The 17,770-nt window shown below is 37.6% G+C and overlaps 2 protein-coding genes across 10 annotated transcripts in view; both read left to right on the top strand.

Moving 5' to 3' along the window:
* The window catches only part of LOC134652179 (CUGBP Elav-like family member 4), an 849,854-nt gene that overhangs the window by 378,108 nt on the left and 453,976 nt on the right, over positions 1–17,770 (top strand). The gene's annotated exons all lie outside the window — the stretch shown is intronic.
* On the top strand, positions 11,300–17,340 carry LOC134654666 (putative nuclease HARBI1). The gene is made up of 6 exons (XM_063510145.1): positions 11,300–11,518; positions 12,043–12,233; positions 12,499–12,634; positions 13,459–13,600; positions 13,698–13,965; positions 17,256–17,340. Exons 1-6 carry the CDS (start codon positions 11,300–11,302, stop codon positions 17,338–17,340), a joined length of 1,041 nt encoding a protein of 346 aa, XP_063366215.1.

Here is a 17,770-nt window from a genome sequence, read left to right as displayed (position 1 = left end):
AGGCCTCATGGTTTCCTATCAAACAGAGAGCTGAGCCGATGACGTCACTCGCCGCAAGCAATCCTGCGGCGACCGCAACCGTCGCTTCAGGAAATTAGGAAACGTCTACTGCTCTGCTGTTTAGGGTAACTAAACAGGATAATATTATGTCATATTAAAATAACATGTAAAAATACAACTCGAGGAAACTGATAACACGGTTAAATTACAGATAGCTTCCGAAAAATTTTGGATGCTAATTGTTATGAGTGGTAGACATAAATTAGAAGCATACTACTACTGCTATACTACTAATCATCATCATTGGCCTGTAACATCAATAAAAATATGGTTTAAACAGCACCCATAAGAGTGCGGCACTTCCGCAAATGGTTAGTAAGTGTAACGCGATAGCGGCAGCAAAAAGTAACCGAAAAAACCTCGCGTGATTTGTGCACAAGCCCTAAAAACTGTCTAAAATATTGTTATCGCAGGTGTTAAAATAAACAAGTCGGTGGAAATAGGAATCTATCTGCGCCATGCATCTTTTCTGTTTTGCCAAACATTCTTTTATTATTTTATTAATAGCCCGTTTTATTGTCTCACTGCTGGGAAAAGGCCTCTCCCCTTGATCTCCACAACTCCCGTTGTTGTGCTTTTCCGGCCAGTTACTGATGAAGGCGCCTAAGTCGTCCCGCCATGTCTGTCTGAGCCTGCCACGTCCGCGCTTTTTTTGCGGTATCCACTTGGTGGCTATATAGCCCACCTATCTGGATGCATGCGGCAGACGTGACCCGCCCAGTCCCACTTCAGCCAGGCGTCTTCTCCCCCGTCAGCTATGCGTGTTTTGGAGCGCAATGTAGTGTTTCGGATACGATTCGTCCTTGTGACACCTAGAATGCTACGCTCCTTGCTCGCTAGCAAACCTTTAATTTCTTAGACTTCTGACTCTCAACATTGTGACTAGTAAAATATTTACGTTACTCTTCATGAACTGCTTAAAATTAATGCACACATCCACTTTCTCTCGGACAACACTTTATTCGGGTGCGAAAAGCCTACCTCGGTGAGCCCCGTATTAACCCGCCTAATGCTCTTAGCGCGAGCACTGTTATAATGCGGCCTCAAATTATAAATAATCCAGACCGCTTAGGGACCTGCACACTGGTGTTATTGGCTGATCTTTCATAAATTAAGGACAAAATATACAATGAAAACAATATTTTTTTATATTCGAAAACAAAACAGAACAGTATTCTCTGGTAAAAAATACTCAAAGTCTCCAAATTTAAACATTTTACTCGATTTTTTTACACTCTTGGACAAATTTAGAGGAACGCAAAAAAAGTTTAATTTCCAATTTTTAAATAAACTGCTGTAATTTTTTATGCTCTTGCCCTGTATTGTTTCATATGTCACTCTCGCACTGTGTGACATTTTGACAGGCCACATCTATCTATTTATGTTGTGTGTATAGATGTAAATTAGAAGAATATATGTTTATGTCATAGCAAAATATCCATATTCACTCGAACTAACCAGCAATTTCTCTTGTTCCAGGTAAGTTCCTAATGCAGCGTGAACAAATACAAAACCGGCCGAATAACGAGTGCAAATCCCTCCCATAATGAGCCGTGGAGCACAACCCCCGCACAAAGAGATGAGCCGACCTCTTCATTAGAACTCCTTGAGCAAAATACAGTCTTTGTAAAATATTAACGCATATAAAGTTACACGCTGGCAGCTGAGAACTAGACGGGGGTTTATGTTTTGAATTTAAAGCGCCTTTAGTTTGGATTATGTTTGGGAGGATTTTTTAAAGGAATAAGGAAGGAACGAAAGAAGGAGGGTTTCACTTTGGTTTTAGTTTGGCACTTTAACGATTTATATAGTAGTTAATGTGACTGCTACATAATTAAAGGCGATATGATGATATGATTTTAAATGTTTAATTTAAAATCATATCATAAGCTCCCTATGATGTGTTTAGGAACTGCATGTTACGACCTTCGAATTTGATTACACACTCAACAAAACGTCGCCTCGAATGATATGTGGGAGGTGTAACTCCCACGTCAGCATCTTACAATGAATTACCTAAAAATAGAATAAGAAAAAAAGCCAAACAGAAAGGAAATGTTGAATGCCTCAGAAGCCCAATAATTAATATACAATTTAGCTCAGACTTCGTTTGTAAACATATTTTTAGTGAGTCATCTGTAACCACAGCTAGTGCATCCCAACCCAACTGAAACGCCAGATAAGAGCCCGTACCATGAGTCACTGACAGTGTCAAAACTGACATTTACGCTATCGAGAACGTAATTTACTTTGTATACATCTCGTTTGCACTAATATGCGAGTACGAGCGAGATGTATAAAAAGTAAATTACGTTCTCGACGGCGTTTATGTCAGTGCCAAACTGATGGTAGCCGTAAAGGTAATCATAATGAAATTATTTCGTCTTAGACCCCGTATAAATCACTATAAAACAGAGTATACGCTGAAGGAAAACCTATTAGAAATGTGCAGTGTAGAAGCGTGACTCGGACTTAATTACTTAATTTTTGATCCGACCCCTACGGGTTTTTAATAGACATTTCACTCACGTTTCACATAAAAAATACATTGTTAAAAATTGTGTAATATACGGAACCCTTGGAACGCGAGTCCGACTCGCACTTGGCCGGTTTTTTTTATATAACTTACATGGCTGGCGGGATGACCCAAAATGAGTCTTGGCCTCCAACACAAGAGCACGCCACTTTGCTCGGTAGAGAGCAGTATCACGCAAAAAAAAAATGTCCTAATAGAAAAAATATTCCTAACCACATCCTCCACTTCTCAGGCCAGTCTCGCAATTTGCAGGATCCAGTTCGAGTTATTTGTTTGGATGCAATCTCGTATATGATTAAAGCAATGCAGGACAAGGGCCTTGGGGAAATCATTGGGCGGACGCACTGCATAATTAGCTGGGGGTGGATTCCGGATTCTTTAGAGTAAAAAGGAGGGGGTGGATCTAGGATATGCTTGATATGTCTAGATTTTAGGTAAACCTGTATTTAGGCAGTGTATTTAGGTGAAGGAAAAACATTGTAAGGAGACACAACTTTGGGAACAAATCAAATTTATTAATTTTGATTTATATTTTTTAAAAGTAGTCATTTATTTTGCTTGCCCTTAGAGTTGGTCAAAGACGCCTAGTCTTAAGCAAGATGGCATATAGTTGAAAAATTGAACCCGGGACCGTCTGCTCCCTATTTAGGCACGCTCTACCGACTAGGCTAGCGGGCCGTTAAAAAAACCTGGTTTAGGCTGGATCATGGTTTATCTTCTATTATTAGGAATTGAATAAAGCCAGGTATCCTGGCTGGCAGGACACCTGACTGTTTCGCATGTTAAGTCATTCGGTTCTTTACTTTTATTTCAATTTATTATGTATTAAAATTACAGCAGTAATAAATAAAAACTCAGAATATTAATAAAATAACGTATCAAATTAAAATTGTACGAAAGCTTCAAAGATACCCATCGCCCGCGGACATGTATGTACATAAGTATGCGCAGATGCGTTCACAAGTGGACATTCTACGTAAATAAGACCGGCAAACGGGCCCCAATAAAACCCAAATGACAATATTTCGCGAATGTTCTCTTTAATTACGTTATAGTTGCTACTTCGCAGTTTGAAATTAATTTCGAATTCAGTTTTAATAGAGTGCAAAGGGTTTTGCTATTCTATTTTGTTCTAAAATGTGTTTTAACTACATTTTGAATAAAATCTCATTAATGTTCTAACGGGTTTTAATGAGAGGAAATGTGTTTTCGTTATGGCGTTAATATTAAACTTTACTTACCTTTAAAAATAAGATTTGTCTCATAGTTATATCGAAAAAAATATACATGTGTATAATCTATATGTGCTGAAAATGGGGTAGGCCGTTTGAAGTATTTAGCAGATGGCGTCATCATAGTTTGCTCTGTCAACCCTAGAATTGTGTCAAATTTTTGTTTTTTTTTAATGCCTTGGATGCAAGCTATGATGGCGCCATCTATCCAAACCTTTGACAGTTCCTAGAACCCTATTCGGTAAAGACCCAGAGCCCAGAGCTCGATTCATATATTTAACAACTTGTTAGGTACGGTTTGGACCTCATTTTAATACGACTTTGGCGATCGCTCACGCTGATTGGTGCATGTGAAATTAAGTGAAAGAAAAGCGTGAGATGCACGCCAATCACCAAAACGATGTTCAAGGTCATATCTAAACCAGTTAAATGCAAATTGATAAATTAGAATTGACTTCCCGTGATTAATACTTAAGTACTAAATATGTCTATTTATTGGAGAAACTATAATCTGGATAATTTGTTAAAGTTAATAATTATGTTTCGCAAGTCACTCAGTCGCACCCAGGTCAATAAATACGGCCCGATTCGACGTTTCTTCAAACAAAAACGTCACTTTTGAAACTGACGCATCCGTATCGTTTCTAGATATATTAATTGTCGTATCTTAAAGTTGTAATCGGGCAGATTCTGCTAGTGACCAAATACTCCGTTAAGATGTAGAAGGTGTCGCTTAAGATGTAGACTAATGCAGATTATTTTAAGTTACTCTGCGAAGCCCGTTCTGCTGACTGTATAGGACATGTTAAAAGGGCCTCACAGTCTAAGGATGTCTAAGCTCTAGCTTAACTCCATACTGCGTTACAAAGGGAATCCAATGGCTAGTCTTTGCGAGTATGAGATTAAAGGATTATAACGTCTCAGGTGAGCCAGTGTAAACGAGGCTTAAGTGAACCACAAGGAGCGTCTGATATGACTGGATGAAAATCAGAGATTGCCCTATATTATCTATTATTACCTACTAACTTTAACTTTACCAATAAAAAACACTAAAACAATAAGTTTTATTTCTACTTTAATCAAATATCACACGACAATGGGGTCGTCCAGAAATCATGTGATCGTTTAGAGGGGGGGGTGGGGAAAGGAAAATATCACGAATTATCACGATGAGGGAGGGGAGGTCAGAGAAGATAGGTGGGGTCAGAAAAAATTGGCTAAATGTGATCACATGATTTCTGGACGACCCCAATGAAGACGAAATCACGCGGAAAACAAAAACGCGCGCCCAATCAAAAGTTTTTACGGTCAAACCAGATTAGTTGTCCGACTTTGACAAATTAACATACGCAATTTCGCCCGTCGACAAATAGAGTCGTCCACTGTTTGCATTAACCTGTGTCTATTCATAAAACGCATTGTTATAGACTGATGCGTTACCGCTTGTAGAACATGGTCTTTACATTCGTAATGAATGTACAGAATTCGAGGCCAAACTCCTACTGGGTAGTCTGTGCTGAAGCGCGCGATGAGCGTTATTAAATCGCTTCAACCACGAGAAGCCCTTTCGACTCCAAAAGGGGTCGGAATTCTGTACAATATTGATGCCACGGCAAACCACGGTTAATTTATCAGCTCGCCCATACGACACTTCAATAAAATTAACTATGATGAATGGAAAAATTGTCTGGTATAGTCATCAATCATGAAAGTTAGCTGCAAACTATAAGGGGACTTTGATTTAACGACGCGACGACGACACGATTTTGTAGTTTTTTTTAGTTGTAAACGTTTTATATTATTTCGAAATATCAAATACAATTGAGAATATAATGGTATACTTATCTAGTAAGAATCAAACCGTGAATTGGTTTTCTAATCCGTTGCTACATTTCGTCGAGTAAAAAAGGCCGGCTGGTTTTATTATACGCACAAAATGCACTTGCTCAATTTAACATCCTGACCTGGAAAGCCCACAGGGTCACTGTCAAATATTTAAAAAACCGTGAAATTTTTGGATCTTTTTTTTTATTTGACAATTATCTGTACGGCAAAAGTCACCAGGTAATGAAAGTTTTAAGCAAACTAAATTTACATCATCTTGAGATACTGTTATCGCAATGCCAGTATTATATGAGACCAGATTAAACATACTTCAGATGGTAACTAGAACTGCCTATGAATATTTTGCTAGGCATGGTAATAGGCCTAGTTAATGTTTCATTTCATAATTGTTCTACAGGACATTTTATACATCTACCTTAACCAATGAAACCGTATACAGTAAAACTACGGCAGGAAAATGTGGTGGCTAATAGCTTTTTTATTGTGATGTATTCTTATCATGCTTTTAATCATATGTTGACACGTCTAATTTAGAATTCCGGTAGGGCAGGTAAATATGGGCGAGGCTGGAGTGTCCTATGTCATCACAACATTATAATGGCATTTTAAATGGATGTATTCATTTGATCAATGCATGAATATATGTTTGAAAAAAGTCAAACTTTCTTAATATCGAATTTTCATAATACAAAGTCTCGGTCCTTAATAAAACAAGGTATTCTATTATCTCACCTCCGAAACGAAATAGTTAAAAAGTATCCATTGATAACGCAAAAAAGATGACGCGAGTTCCAAAGTTGCCGAACTTTATATAACTTTGGTCGTTTACTTTGTGAAAAATATCATCGAATAACATCGAAAAAGGGTACGTTTTTCGTAAAATACAGTCCGATCACACGAGTCACTTAGGGGTGAGGTGTTTTGGAAAAAAGTTGGAATTATGCTGAAAGTCACTTCATCAAAGTTTCCGAGCAGGTGCTTTTTTAGACCCGAGCTGGGTGATGAGGGATCTTTTATATGACACTGGAATAGTCTCATCTTTCTACAGTCTCATTTCATGTATATCATGAAATGAGAAATATTTTAGTTTTTTCAGTAATGTTTAAGTTTGTTAACATTATCAGGAATGGGTATTTGCAATGCTTGTGTATTTACTATGTTGATATTTAGGAACAAAGAGATTTAGAAATCTTATTCATTTACTATAATTATAGAAACTGCATTACTATACCATGCAAAGTTACTACATAGGTTTTGATGCTATTTTAGTTATCAGACTTTACATTGTAAGTTTTTTTATTTATTATCCTGCTACAGGTTTTATCAACTGATATACTAAACCTAAAAATAAAAACAAAATTACTCCCCACTGTGATATTCACCCGGACCATTATGTGCCAAAAATACTGTCGGCTCGCTCGCTCGCTGGTTAACTTGCGAGTACAGATGTGTAAGTTGCGGAAATTTTTCCTTAAAATCGGAAACACTCGGAAAATTCTTGAAAATTCGTGACTTATTGGAAAATTTCCGTCGGCTCATCAGTACTTGCGAATGTCCTGGTCCTAACCAAGCGTAATCGTGGATTTTACGTCCGCCAAACACCAGTTTGCACCACTTGTCTCTGTTTTCATTAGATAATACAGCGGCCATTACATGAATGAATGAATCAGTGAAAAGAAATCCTTCCAAGTCAATCTTTGTCGTATCCAGTTAATTTGGTTCCTTCCTCCCGAACTTTGCAAAAGCCATCATAATATTTTGCCAAGTTTCGGGAATAGATAAACTTCTGAAGGTACAAAGTTGGTATGTTTTCCTTCGGCGATATCAGCATTTGATTAAAAGTAAAATGTTACGGTCATCTCCATTAGTCGATGTAGGTACTCGTAAATTGCAGTTGTGCATGTTTTATACATTTCGGTGAATCAGAGTCAATGTTTTCTATAGAACAGCTGGTTTTTTTCACGATTTCGGGGTTAGTGCGACAGTAAAAGTTGTTCCGTATGACCTACACATGTACCCCTCAGAGTATGGTCAGAGATAACATTATATATTAGCCGGCATATTCACCTTAAGGTATGCATTGACCACATTATCACGACACTAGTTTGTACAGCGGCGATCCATCAACGCGCTAATACACCAATGAATATTAATATGTGCTGGTTTATTTGCCTATTTATTAGCTCTGAGACCGGTGGCCATGTTTTTATGTATGATGAGTGTAATCTCATTGCGGGATTTGATATTGGAACTGAAGTAATTATGATGATTCTATTGCTTCCGGTAAATGCTTTAGTATCTAATTGTGGGCGAAGGTGTTTATAAAATAATACTTGTGTAATTTGATGGTTCTAAATTCAGTTAGAAATAATAAATTCTAGCGAATGCAACTTTTTATCTGTGTAAAATTATAATGCAGTAGCTAAACGCAGCCACCTGGCTTGAGAAGTATCCGGGGGCTTTTTCTAAAGCACCAATGGCAGCGCTCCGCATACGCTTTGTCGCGGCCAATCAGAAGTAGGTGCCAGTCTCAAAAACGTTAGCACATTAAATTCTTGCTAATTACACTTTCCTCAACCTCCATACCGTTTTGGCAATTACCCTTGTAAAGTTAATTAATTGGAAGATGAATTGTTACTTATACCAAAACACAGAAATGAACCACAACACATGTAAATTTGCACCATAATTTTTAAGATTAGGGCCAGCCATACTTACCTGAATTTACAAAGCTACGTTTTTTATGGATCATCCCTGGAGTTTCAAGCCACGGGTTTAGCATCGGTACCCCGTCTATTGTATCCTTGTTACAACCATGGCATAAAAAAGAAAAACTTCCTGTACAAATCCCTATCATCTTCATTATAACCAGCGCAGCCTAGTTTTTTCCACAAAAATAAACAACAATCACGTCAGATGGCACTTCCAAAAGCTTGTAAGGAAAGGCTTAAGTTAGTAGCTTTATTTAGGCACTTGCGTCCTTTTGGTGAAACATTTCGCAGCATTTCGTTCACACTCGCAGTTAATGCTTGCGCTCCGTCTTCGTTCCAACTTCAATCCTTTGGGGGCTAAAGTAGGCCCCCCAACTTAGTTAGGGGGATCTATTGTTATTTTTTACACGGGGAAGTCCTTTATAAAAACTGTGCTTACTGAGTGGTGCTTTTTTGGCAGTAAATTTGTTTCGAATTTGTTTTCTTAAAAGTGGTCAGAAATATTACTTAAATACACCGATTGTTATGAAAAGTTCCATTTGACTACATATTGTCTGATTGAATTAATTTATTTTACTTTAAACTATTTTGAAACTATATTAGCGACCCGCCCCGGCTTCGCACGGGTTACCCTTTAAAAATTATACACCTAAACCTTTCCCAAGAATCACTCTATTGATGGGTGAAAACCGCATGATAATCTGTTAGTTTTTGAGTTTATCGCGAACATACAAACAGACAGACGCGGCGGCGCGGCGGAAGACTTTGTTTTCACGCCTGCCATATTCTCACTTCCATACTTTGTCACTTATCAAAAGTTATTAGGGCGAGCGAAGCGAGCCCTATCACTATTCGATAAACTATGCATTCTTGTGGTACACTTTACGGAAAAACTACTGCACCTTTAGGTTTGAGATTTAACATAGTAATTTAAATTCATGTCTAGATGTGTTATCAAACATAAAAATATCATTTTATAAACCTAAAAAAATAAAATAATGTAATAACACTTTGTATTACTACTAGCGCCATCTGTTCGCAAAATAATGAATTAACATTCGTGCTAATGTTAATTATTTATTTCTCTAATAGATGGCGTTAGTAGTAAATAAATAAATATTGGACATTCTTATACAAATTGACTAAGCCCCAGAAAAGCTCAAGAAGGTTTGTGTTGTGGGTAGGTACTCAAACAACGATACCTATGTGGTGTTTTCAATTTCAATAATGTCGATGGCGCCTACGCCATTAACAACGATGAATACAAAAGTGGGTTAACATTTTGGATTCAGACCCAACTCGCTTCGCTTGGTTTGAATCCCAATTTAGCAATTAAGTTTCTGTGAATACCTACTAGAATAATCAATCTTGCTGTATATGCTGCGCAGGTCAATTCACTCGTAATATAACGTTTTGTGACGCTGATGAACTGGTCAGTCATGTTGTGTTAATTAGCAAACTTAAATCGGGTATTTTCAGTTTGAGAAACAGTTTTGGCGCCATTCATTTATTACGTAAGACGATTTTGAGGTGAAGGGGGGGTCGAACATATCTTATTTTTTCATTTTTTTTCTTACTTGGTGGGAGGGGGTTTTCATAGTTCTTACGTAAGTAAGATCACAAAGATGCGATATTTTTTAATTTCTATGAACTTATGACGTTTAAAATAATAATAATACTTCTACACTCTATGCTATCAAACACGGTGCAGAATTAGCTTAAACGAGCTCAAGTACCTTTGTCCTGTACAAAACTACAAACGTACGTACAAATAAACATTCATAAAAATATTTGTTTGAAAAATAAACACTAAAACAAACCAAACGTGTACCTGCTCATTTTTTAGGGTTCCGTAGCCAAATGGCAAAAAACGGAACCCTTATGGATTCGTCATGTCTGTCTGTCTGTCCGTCCGTATGTCACAGCCACTTTTTAACACTTTAAACTCTCGCGTTTTGTACACATATTTAATTAGACAAACGGAGCCTCTACCATCAGTTGCCAGAGTATTTCTCACTTACTTTCAGTGAATAAACGCGCCGTGTCACGTTTTACGTTTCTTTACGGTCTAATGTGCCTAACTTCACTCCACTCTAAACGATGCTGTCCCTTTCTAAGTATACTAAAAAACAGAGCAAGAGTTATATCGGAGTTTTGTACAGCGCCTCTAGGTTTCACCTAAAGAACTAAATTGACACATTTTCTCATAGTCGATTTAGACTCTCGCGCGAGCCACGAGACGAGAGTGTAAGCGGTGGGCTCGCGGCTCGTCTCGTGGCTCGCAAGCTCGTCGAGCTAATATAATTTAAACACTAACGGTACGGCATAAGGTTTATAACCGAATGACAAGCCGAACGCGAGTGTAAACGGTGGACTCGCGTCTCGTGGTGCGGCTCGCGGCTCGTCTCGTGGCTCGCGCGAGAGTCTAAACCGAGTGTAACTGTTAACTGGACTTTCGTTTCGAATGATCCTTGGAACATGGCGGATCGTGCTCCAGACATTATTTTTATTTTTTTCATTTTGCCGTTTAAGGTATAATTTAGATAGCATCTTATGCGGTGAATTGCAAGTGTGACGGGTGCAGTTAATTAAGAATTCTTCGACATCATTCGGCGGTTCGTGGTCTCGGCCGCCATTACGCTTTGTATTGTACTGCTGCTCCAGCCTGCTCCAGCTATCCTCCAGTGCATCGTGAAGGCCTATCACCGTACATCATGCATTAATACTTTGTATTATGAAATATTTTACTTGTGATCTATTACTGTATTTTGGCAAGGGCCCATGAGGTTGCCACTTCTCCAATAAACAACCAACTGTTAAACAATTTGTAGTAATAAGTTCGACATTGTTTAAGTGTGAGCGGGGTAATCACACAACAACTTGGTATGGCGGGCAGGCATTATTTTGCTTGGTATATGCTTGCGACGGCCGAGCATGATGATGAAAGACGGCAGCAAGGAAGATTCCAAGCGAACATAAGGGATGTGATTTTTGAAAACCCGCTTCAAAATATAAGTGATGCAAACTTTATGAAAGACTACCGTCTACACAAAGAGGCATTCGCTGACTTATGCGATGTATTGTCCCAAGAAACCGACTTGAAAGGGTCACAAAGAGTGTCTCTTCAAGCTAAGGTAAGCATATTTCATAATACGTATATATGTACTTGATTTGCATTTTTAATAGTATCCCAAATAATAAAAAGTCCCTGCCAACTAATCAATTTAAAATACAATTAAAATCATATTTAATAAATAAATGCTACTACTCAGTAAATGATTTTCTTGCCGATACTTAGAGCACCCAATTAAAACTTGTCCAGTCTTCATATGTAATGAATATAATTTGTCTTAATATAAAAAATTGAATGTTAAATTTGATATGTTATATCTTTAATATGATGTACATATAAATAATACCTTAAATGTTAATTGTTTTGTTTCTGATAACATGCTAATTTAATTGTAAGAATTTATTAATATATACCATAGAGTAACCATAGTTCTTAAGTTTTATAACATTTGTACGCCAATAGGCAAAACACAGAGCTCTGTAATCACCTATTTTTACTTAAGACCTGTATCACCTGTGTTCTACAAATAAAATTTACTTTACTTTACTTTACGATAGGTTAATTTTAATCAACAATAACTTGCAGGTTTTATGTGCATTATTATTTTTTGCACATGGCAGCTACCAGAGGGTAACAGGTAAAGCGCACCACTTCTCCCAAGAGGCGGCCAGCGTCTACATTGAAGAAGTGACGAAGGCGCTAAACCACCCCAAGGTGTTAAATAAATTTATTAAATTCCCGTGCACACAAGAAGATCGGAATGCCATTAAACAAAGGTACAGAATAAGATATAGAACAAAACGAAAGGTTAGCAAGGATGCACCCACAGGAGCACTGCTTACATCTGGGGTTAAATGCCCTTTCACCGCCACTTTTTCTAAGTAAGAACAGTGAAGGGGTTGTCATGTTGGTAATAGGACCTGTAACCCTTTATTTACGATTGTTATAGTGTAGGCGTAATAGTTCTGTCATTCTTTATTTACATTCTCTAATAGGTACCTTGTAGAAAAGCCCTTATAGCCCTAAACAATTTTTTTACAGTTTCTACAGTATATATGGTATCCCAGGAGTAATTGGGTGCTTAGATTGCAGCCATTTTAAAATTTTCACCCCCGACAAGGGAGAAGAACATTTATACTTCTGCCGGAAACATTATCATTCGATTAATGTACAAATGGTATGTTTATTATGTAAGATTAATGTCGTAGGGTTTGTCATATTACATCAAAATCAAAATAAGTACATATATCATGAGGAGCAATTGAAGCATATATACGTTTTTAAATTGAATTTGTTATGTTATCTTTAACAAGTTCGATTTGTGCTCTTTATGATAATATATGCTTCAGAATTATTATTTTGCGATTGTGTATGTATCTGTGTGTGTGTGACAGACACTGAACTCTTTCTGTTCCATTGACCGTCTTTAAGTAGTGTACCTACTATAGTTCGTTTTTTTAGCATTAGAAAGAACTTGAAAGAAGGTAAGCGATCTTGAAATGTCTGTTAAATGAAAAACGCTTTTTAAAAATCAATAACTTAATCAATACTTAGAAGAATATAAATGATCGTATTAGATACATAATTGTTACATATTTGCCGGAAATTATTTTTAAAATGAGTTTTTAATTAAAAGACACATCAAGATTGTTTACCTTATTCCTAATGCTAAAAAAACTAACTATAGCATATGTTCAAACATAAGGGTGTGGCCAGACATCCAGGGACTCGCCGAGTGCCGAGCCGATTATTTCATACATTCTTCAAAGTTCTTTTTTTTTTCTTTGATATAAGCGGCTCGGCACTCGGCGAGTCCCTGCATGTTTGGTTGCACTTTAAGGGTAAGACAAGAGGAGACAGCATGTAGTAGCAGTACTAAAGTAAAAAAAGGTGAAATTACATTTCTGAAAAACTCGATCCTATTAGTACCTACTGTACTTAATACTAAATAAAATGACGAAAATCTTACTTTTATAAATAGACATCTCTTATCTTTTTCAGATATGTGACCATGAATGTAGAATATTAGCTGTAAATGCTAAGTATGGAGGAGCTGCCCACGATAGCTTCATTTGGGAAAATAGTAACATTAACGATCACATGCAACTATTGCACACGCGTAATGAAATTGTTTGGCTTCTGGGTAAGGCGCTATTAATTACAATACAACGTAATATTCAATATGTAGGTACCTATAGGTAACGATGTTGGTACAGCGATATTCTATTCTATATTAACAGGTGATTCAGGGTATCCTCAACGGCCATGGTTAATGACGCCCTATTTAGACGCAAACCCGGACTCTGCAGAGGAGATTTACAACGCCGCACACACAACTGCTAGAGTTCTGATTGAAAACACTTTTGGGCGTTTGAAAAATCGTTGGCGTTGTTTGCACCAGGAGAGGGCGTTGCACTACAGGCCAGAGAAGTGTTCGCGGATCATATTAGCATGTTGTGTATTGCATAACCTTGCTATAAAACATAACGTGCCGTTTCCCGAAGAGTCATCTGCAGAACCTCAAGGTTTTTTATAAAAAACATAATTATGATAGATTGAGTAGGGAATGCTCCCGGTACTGAGTCTGTATGGCGAGAACCGGGAATTCCCGGTTCCGTACTGTATATGTATAGAAAGCCAGTAGGTACCGGGAGCACTCCATGAGTATAATAGTACTTATATAATTATTAAATATATACGGTAACTATACAAAGTCTATTATTTTTCAGAATTATTCGAACGAGAGGAATTGGTAACAGAAAATGCAGCTAGTGAATTATTGATGGGAAGAGCAATGCGCGATCAATTGGCCAGGCGCCTTGCCGAAGAACGCGGCCATCATGTATAAATAACCCTTTGACCGCCGTTGGCATGTATACAAGACAACGATAGAACGATACACTGGCGCCGCTGTCTTGCAAACAAGACAAAAATCCAACCACTCGGTAAATGAGGAAAAATTATATTTTTTTTACACTTATGTTAATGGTTTAGCAACTTGTTTAAAAATAATCATTTTAAGCTGCTATATAAATCCATTCTTTTATAATAAAAGGCTATCAAAATAATTGCTCCAGATTTCAACGTTTTTCATGTTCCTCGTCGCCGTTGTCTTGTATACGAGACAGCTAGGGATGGGAATGTTAACTCGATATGAGAATGTTCAAAATAAATATCAAATCGCAAATCTGCTTTTATTTAAGCATTTGAACACTTGTTAAATGCCAATTGGTGGTAAGTAGTAACTAGAATAGGTACGTAAAACGAGACGAGAGAGACAGGCATAACTATAGCTGAAGTTCAGGGAGCTTCTACAGCTGTTGATAGTAGAGTCAGTCAAGTAAATCTGACCTTGTGGTTTATTTGCAGAACAAAGGATTCTTTTCCGCACTTGTATCGTAAATAACTATTTCAGGTGTTAAGGCGGGATTTCACCAGTGCGGCACAGGCATTTTTGTACTGAATATGCTTGTGCCGCACAGAACCGCATACTGGTGGAATCCCGCTTTTATACTTGAGGGTACGTTTGTACCTAATTACGGTCCAATTAGGTACGATAACGGAATTCTTGTTTGAAATGAATAAGTAAAATATAGTAAAGGCGTAATATATAACCTTATTTATTCTCTAGAATATCTGCTATTCTATTGACAACAGCTGTAAAATTTCCAAATAACTCCATCCACCGTTCCTCATTCCTCCTCCTATGTATCTCCGTTTCTCGCTGAAAAGCACGCCATTCGGTGTCAGATCTGACAAAGGCTTGCCTCGCTAGTTCCGACTGTGTCTGAGTGCGGGTTCTTCTCTGCGCAGGAGAATTAGAATTTTGAACACCACGTCGTCGCCGCCGACGTGGCGGGGTCGGCAGGGGCGTAGGGCTCTGGGGCGAGCGGTGGCCAGCGGGATTGGCGCCAGCAACAGCTACGCGTGGCGTGAGTGGGCTGGGCGAGCGACTCCCCGACAAGCGGTTTGCGGCGGCGTCGGCAGCTGTCCTGATCACTACGCGTGGCGTGAGTGGCACAGGCGGGAGGCTTTGCAGCGTGTGCTGCCTGGCATTAGCAGAAGCAGACACATGCTGGGCTGTAAAAGAAGCAGACCAAATATATTCACTTTTAGCACCATTTTTTATCTTTTTTGAATAGTTTATTTGCGATACAAGTGCGGAAAAGAGGAAATTCGAAACGAGTGGCGATAAATTAAAACACGACCGAAGGGAGTGTTTTAAATCGACACGAGTTGCGAATTACCTATTCGCACGTGTATCGTACAACGTATTACAGTACATATGGCCCTTTAAACTTTTGACATAGGCACGAAGTGCTATTTTACGCACTAGTGCGGGAAAATAGGACAATATGTACTGTAAAAGCATTATTTTTCTTTTATACATAAAAATATGAGCAGCATAATATGGAATTATCTTACACAGAATAAACTATAAGATAGATAACTTCAATTGCCATCTGGTATTCCAATTAATCCATTAGGGTATCTAAGATGCCAGTGTTTTTCTTTTAGCTGATATAATAGATATAGCTTACCACCATCACGGATAGTATTAGCACCGGCAACCGACTGAGTTCTGAGCTCCGCGATCCCGCCAAAGCTATCCAGTCCATTCGGGGCTAGTAAATACAAAACAAATATAAATATATTAAACTTTTCAGAAATTACACAAAGGAAAAATAAGTCATTATGACATATACATAATATACATATAGTATATAGATGAAATATATACTTAGGCAGATTTTATAAATGCTTACTGTGCAGCACACACTGACTGGCACCAGCACTAGAAATTGTCAGAGTTCTGTCACTATTCATATGTAGTCCATCTTCCTGTCCGTGGAGGGCTATAGTGGAAATAAAACAGTACATGTATACATTTTATACACATCTATAGAAATTACAGAACAAATGTAACATTTAAATGAGATGATAGCATTATTTTACGCACTAGTGCGGGAAAATAGGACCATATGTACTGTAAAAGCATTTTTTTTTTTCTTTAATACATAAAAATATGAGCAGCATAATATGGAATTATCTTACAGAGAGTAAACTATTAAGATAGATAACTTCAATTGCCATCTGGTATTCCAATTAATCTATTGGGGAATCTAAGATGCCAGTGTTTTTCTTTTAGCTGATATAATAGATATAGCTTACCACCATCACGGATAGTATTAGCACCGGCAACCGACTGAGTTCTGAGCTCCGCGATCCCGCCAAAGCTATCCAGTCCATTCGGGGCTAGTAAATACAAAACAAAAATATAAATATATCAAACTTTTCAGAGATTACACAAAGGAAAAATAAGTCATTACGACATATACATATAGTACATAGATGAAATATATACTTAGGCAGATTTTATGAATGCTTACTGTGCAGCACACACTGACTGGCACCAGCACTAGAAATTGTCAGAGTTCTGTCACTATTCATATGTAGTCCATCTTCCTGTCCGTGGAGGGCTATAGTGGAAATAAAACAGTACATGTATACATTTTATACACATCTATAGAAATTACAGAACAAATGTAATATTTAAATGAGATGATAGCATTATTTTACGCACTAGTGCGGGAAAATAGGACCATATGTACTGTAAAAGCATTTTTTTTTTCTTTAATACATAAAAATATGAGCAGCATAATATGGAATTATCTTACAGAGAGTAAACTATTAAGATAGATAACTTCAATTGCCATCTGGTATTCCAATTAATCTATTGGGGAATCTAAGATGCCAGTGTTTTTCTTTTAGCTGATATAATAGATATAGCTTACCACCATCATGGATAGTATTAGCACCGGCAACCGACTGAGTTCTGAGCTCCGCGATCCCGCCAAAGCTATCCAGTCCATTCGGGGCTAGTAAATACAAAACAAAAATATAAATATATCAAACTTTTCAGAGATTACACAAAGGAAAAATAAGTCATTACGACATATACATATAGTACACAGATGAAATATATACTTAGGCAGATTTTATGAATGCTTACTGTGCAGCACACACTGACTGGCACCAGCACTAGAAATTGTCAGAGTTCTGTCACTATTCATATGTAGTCCATCTTCCTGTCCGTAGAGGGCTATAATGGAAATAAAACAGTACATGTATACATTTTATATACATTTATAGAAATTACAGAACAAATGTAACATTTAAATGAGATGATAGCATTAGACCTTGGAGGATACAACTAAACGGAGTAGCCATTAACAGGCTTTCCCCTCTGTCGAAAATAGGCGGCCAACGGTCATACACAATGTATGGACTGACGTTTATCTGACATGGCTAT

The sequence above is a fragment of the Cydia amplana genome, chromosome 1 (assembly GCF_948474715.1).
Source record: "Cydia amplana chromosome 1, ilCydAmpl1.1, whole genome shotgun sequence".
Lineage (NCBI taxonomy): Eukaryota > Metazoa > Arthropoda > Insecta > Lepidoptera > Tortricidae > Cydia > Cydia amplana.
This window is presented reverse-complemented; position numbering and strand designations above follow the sequence as displayed.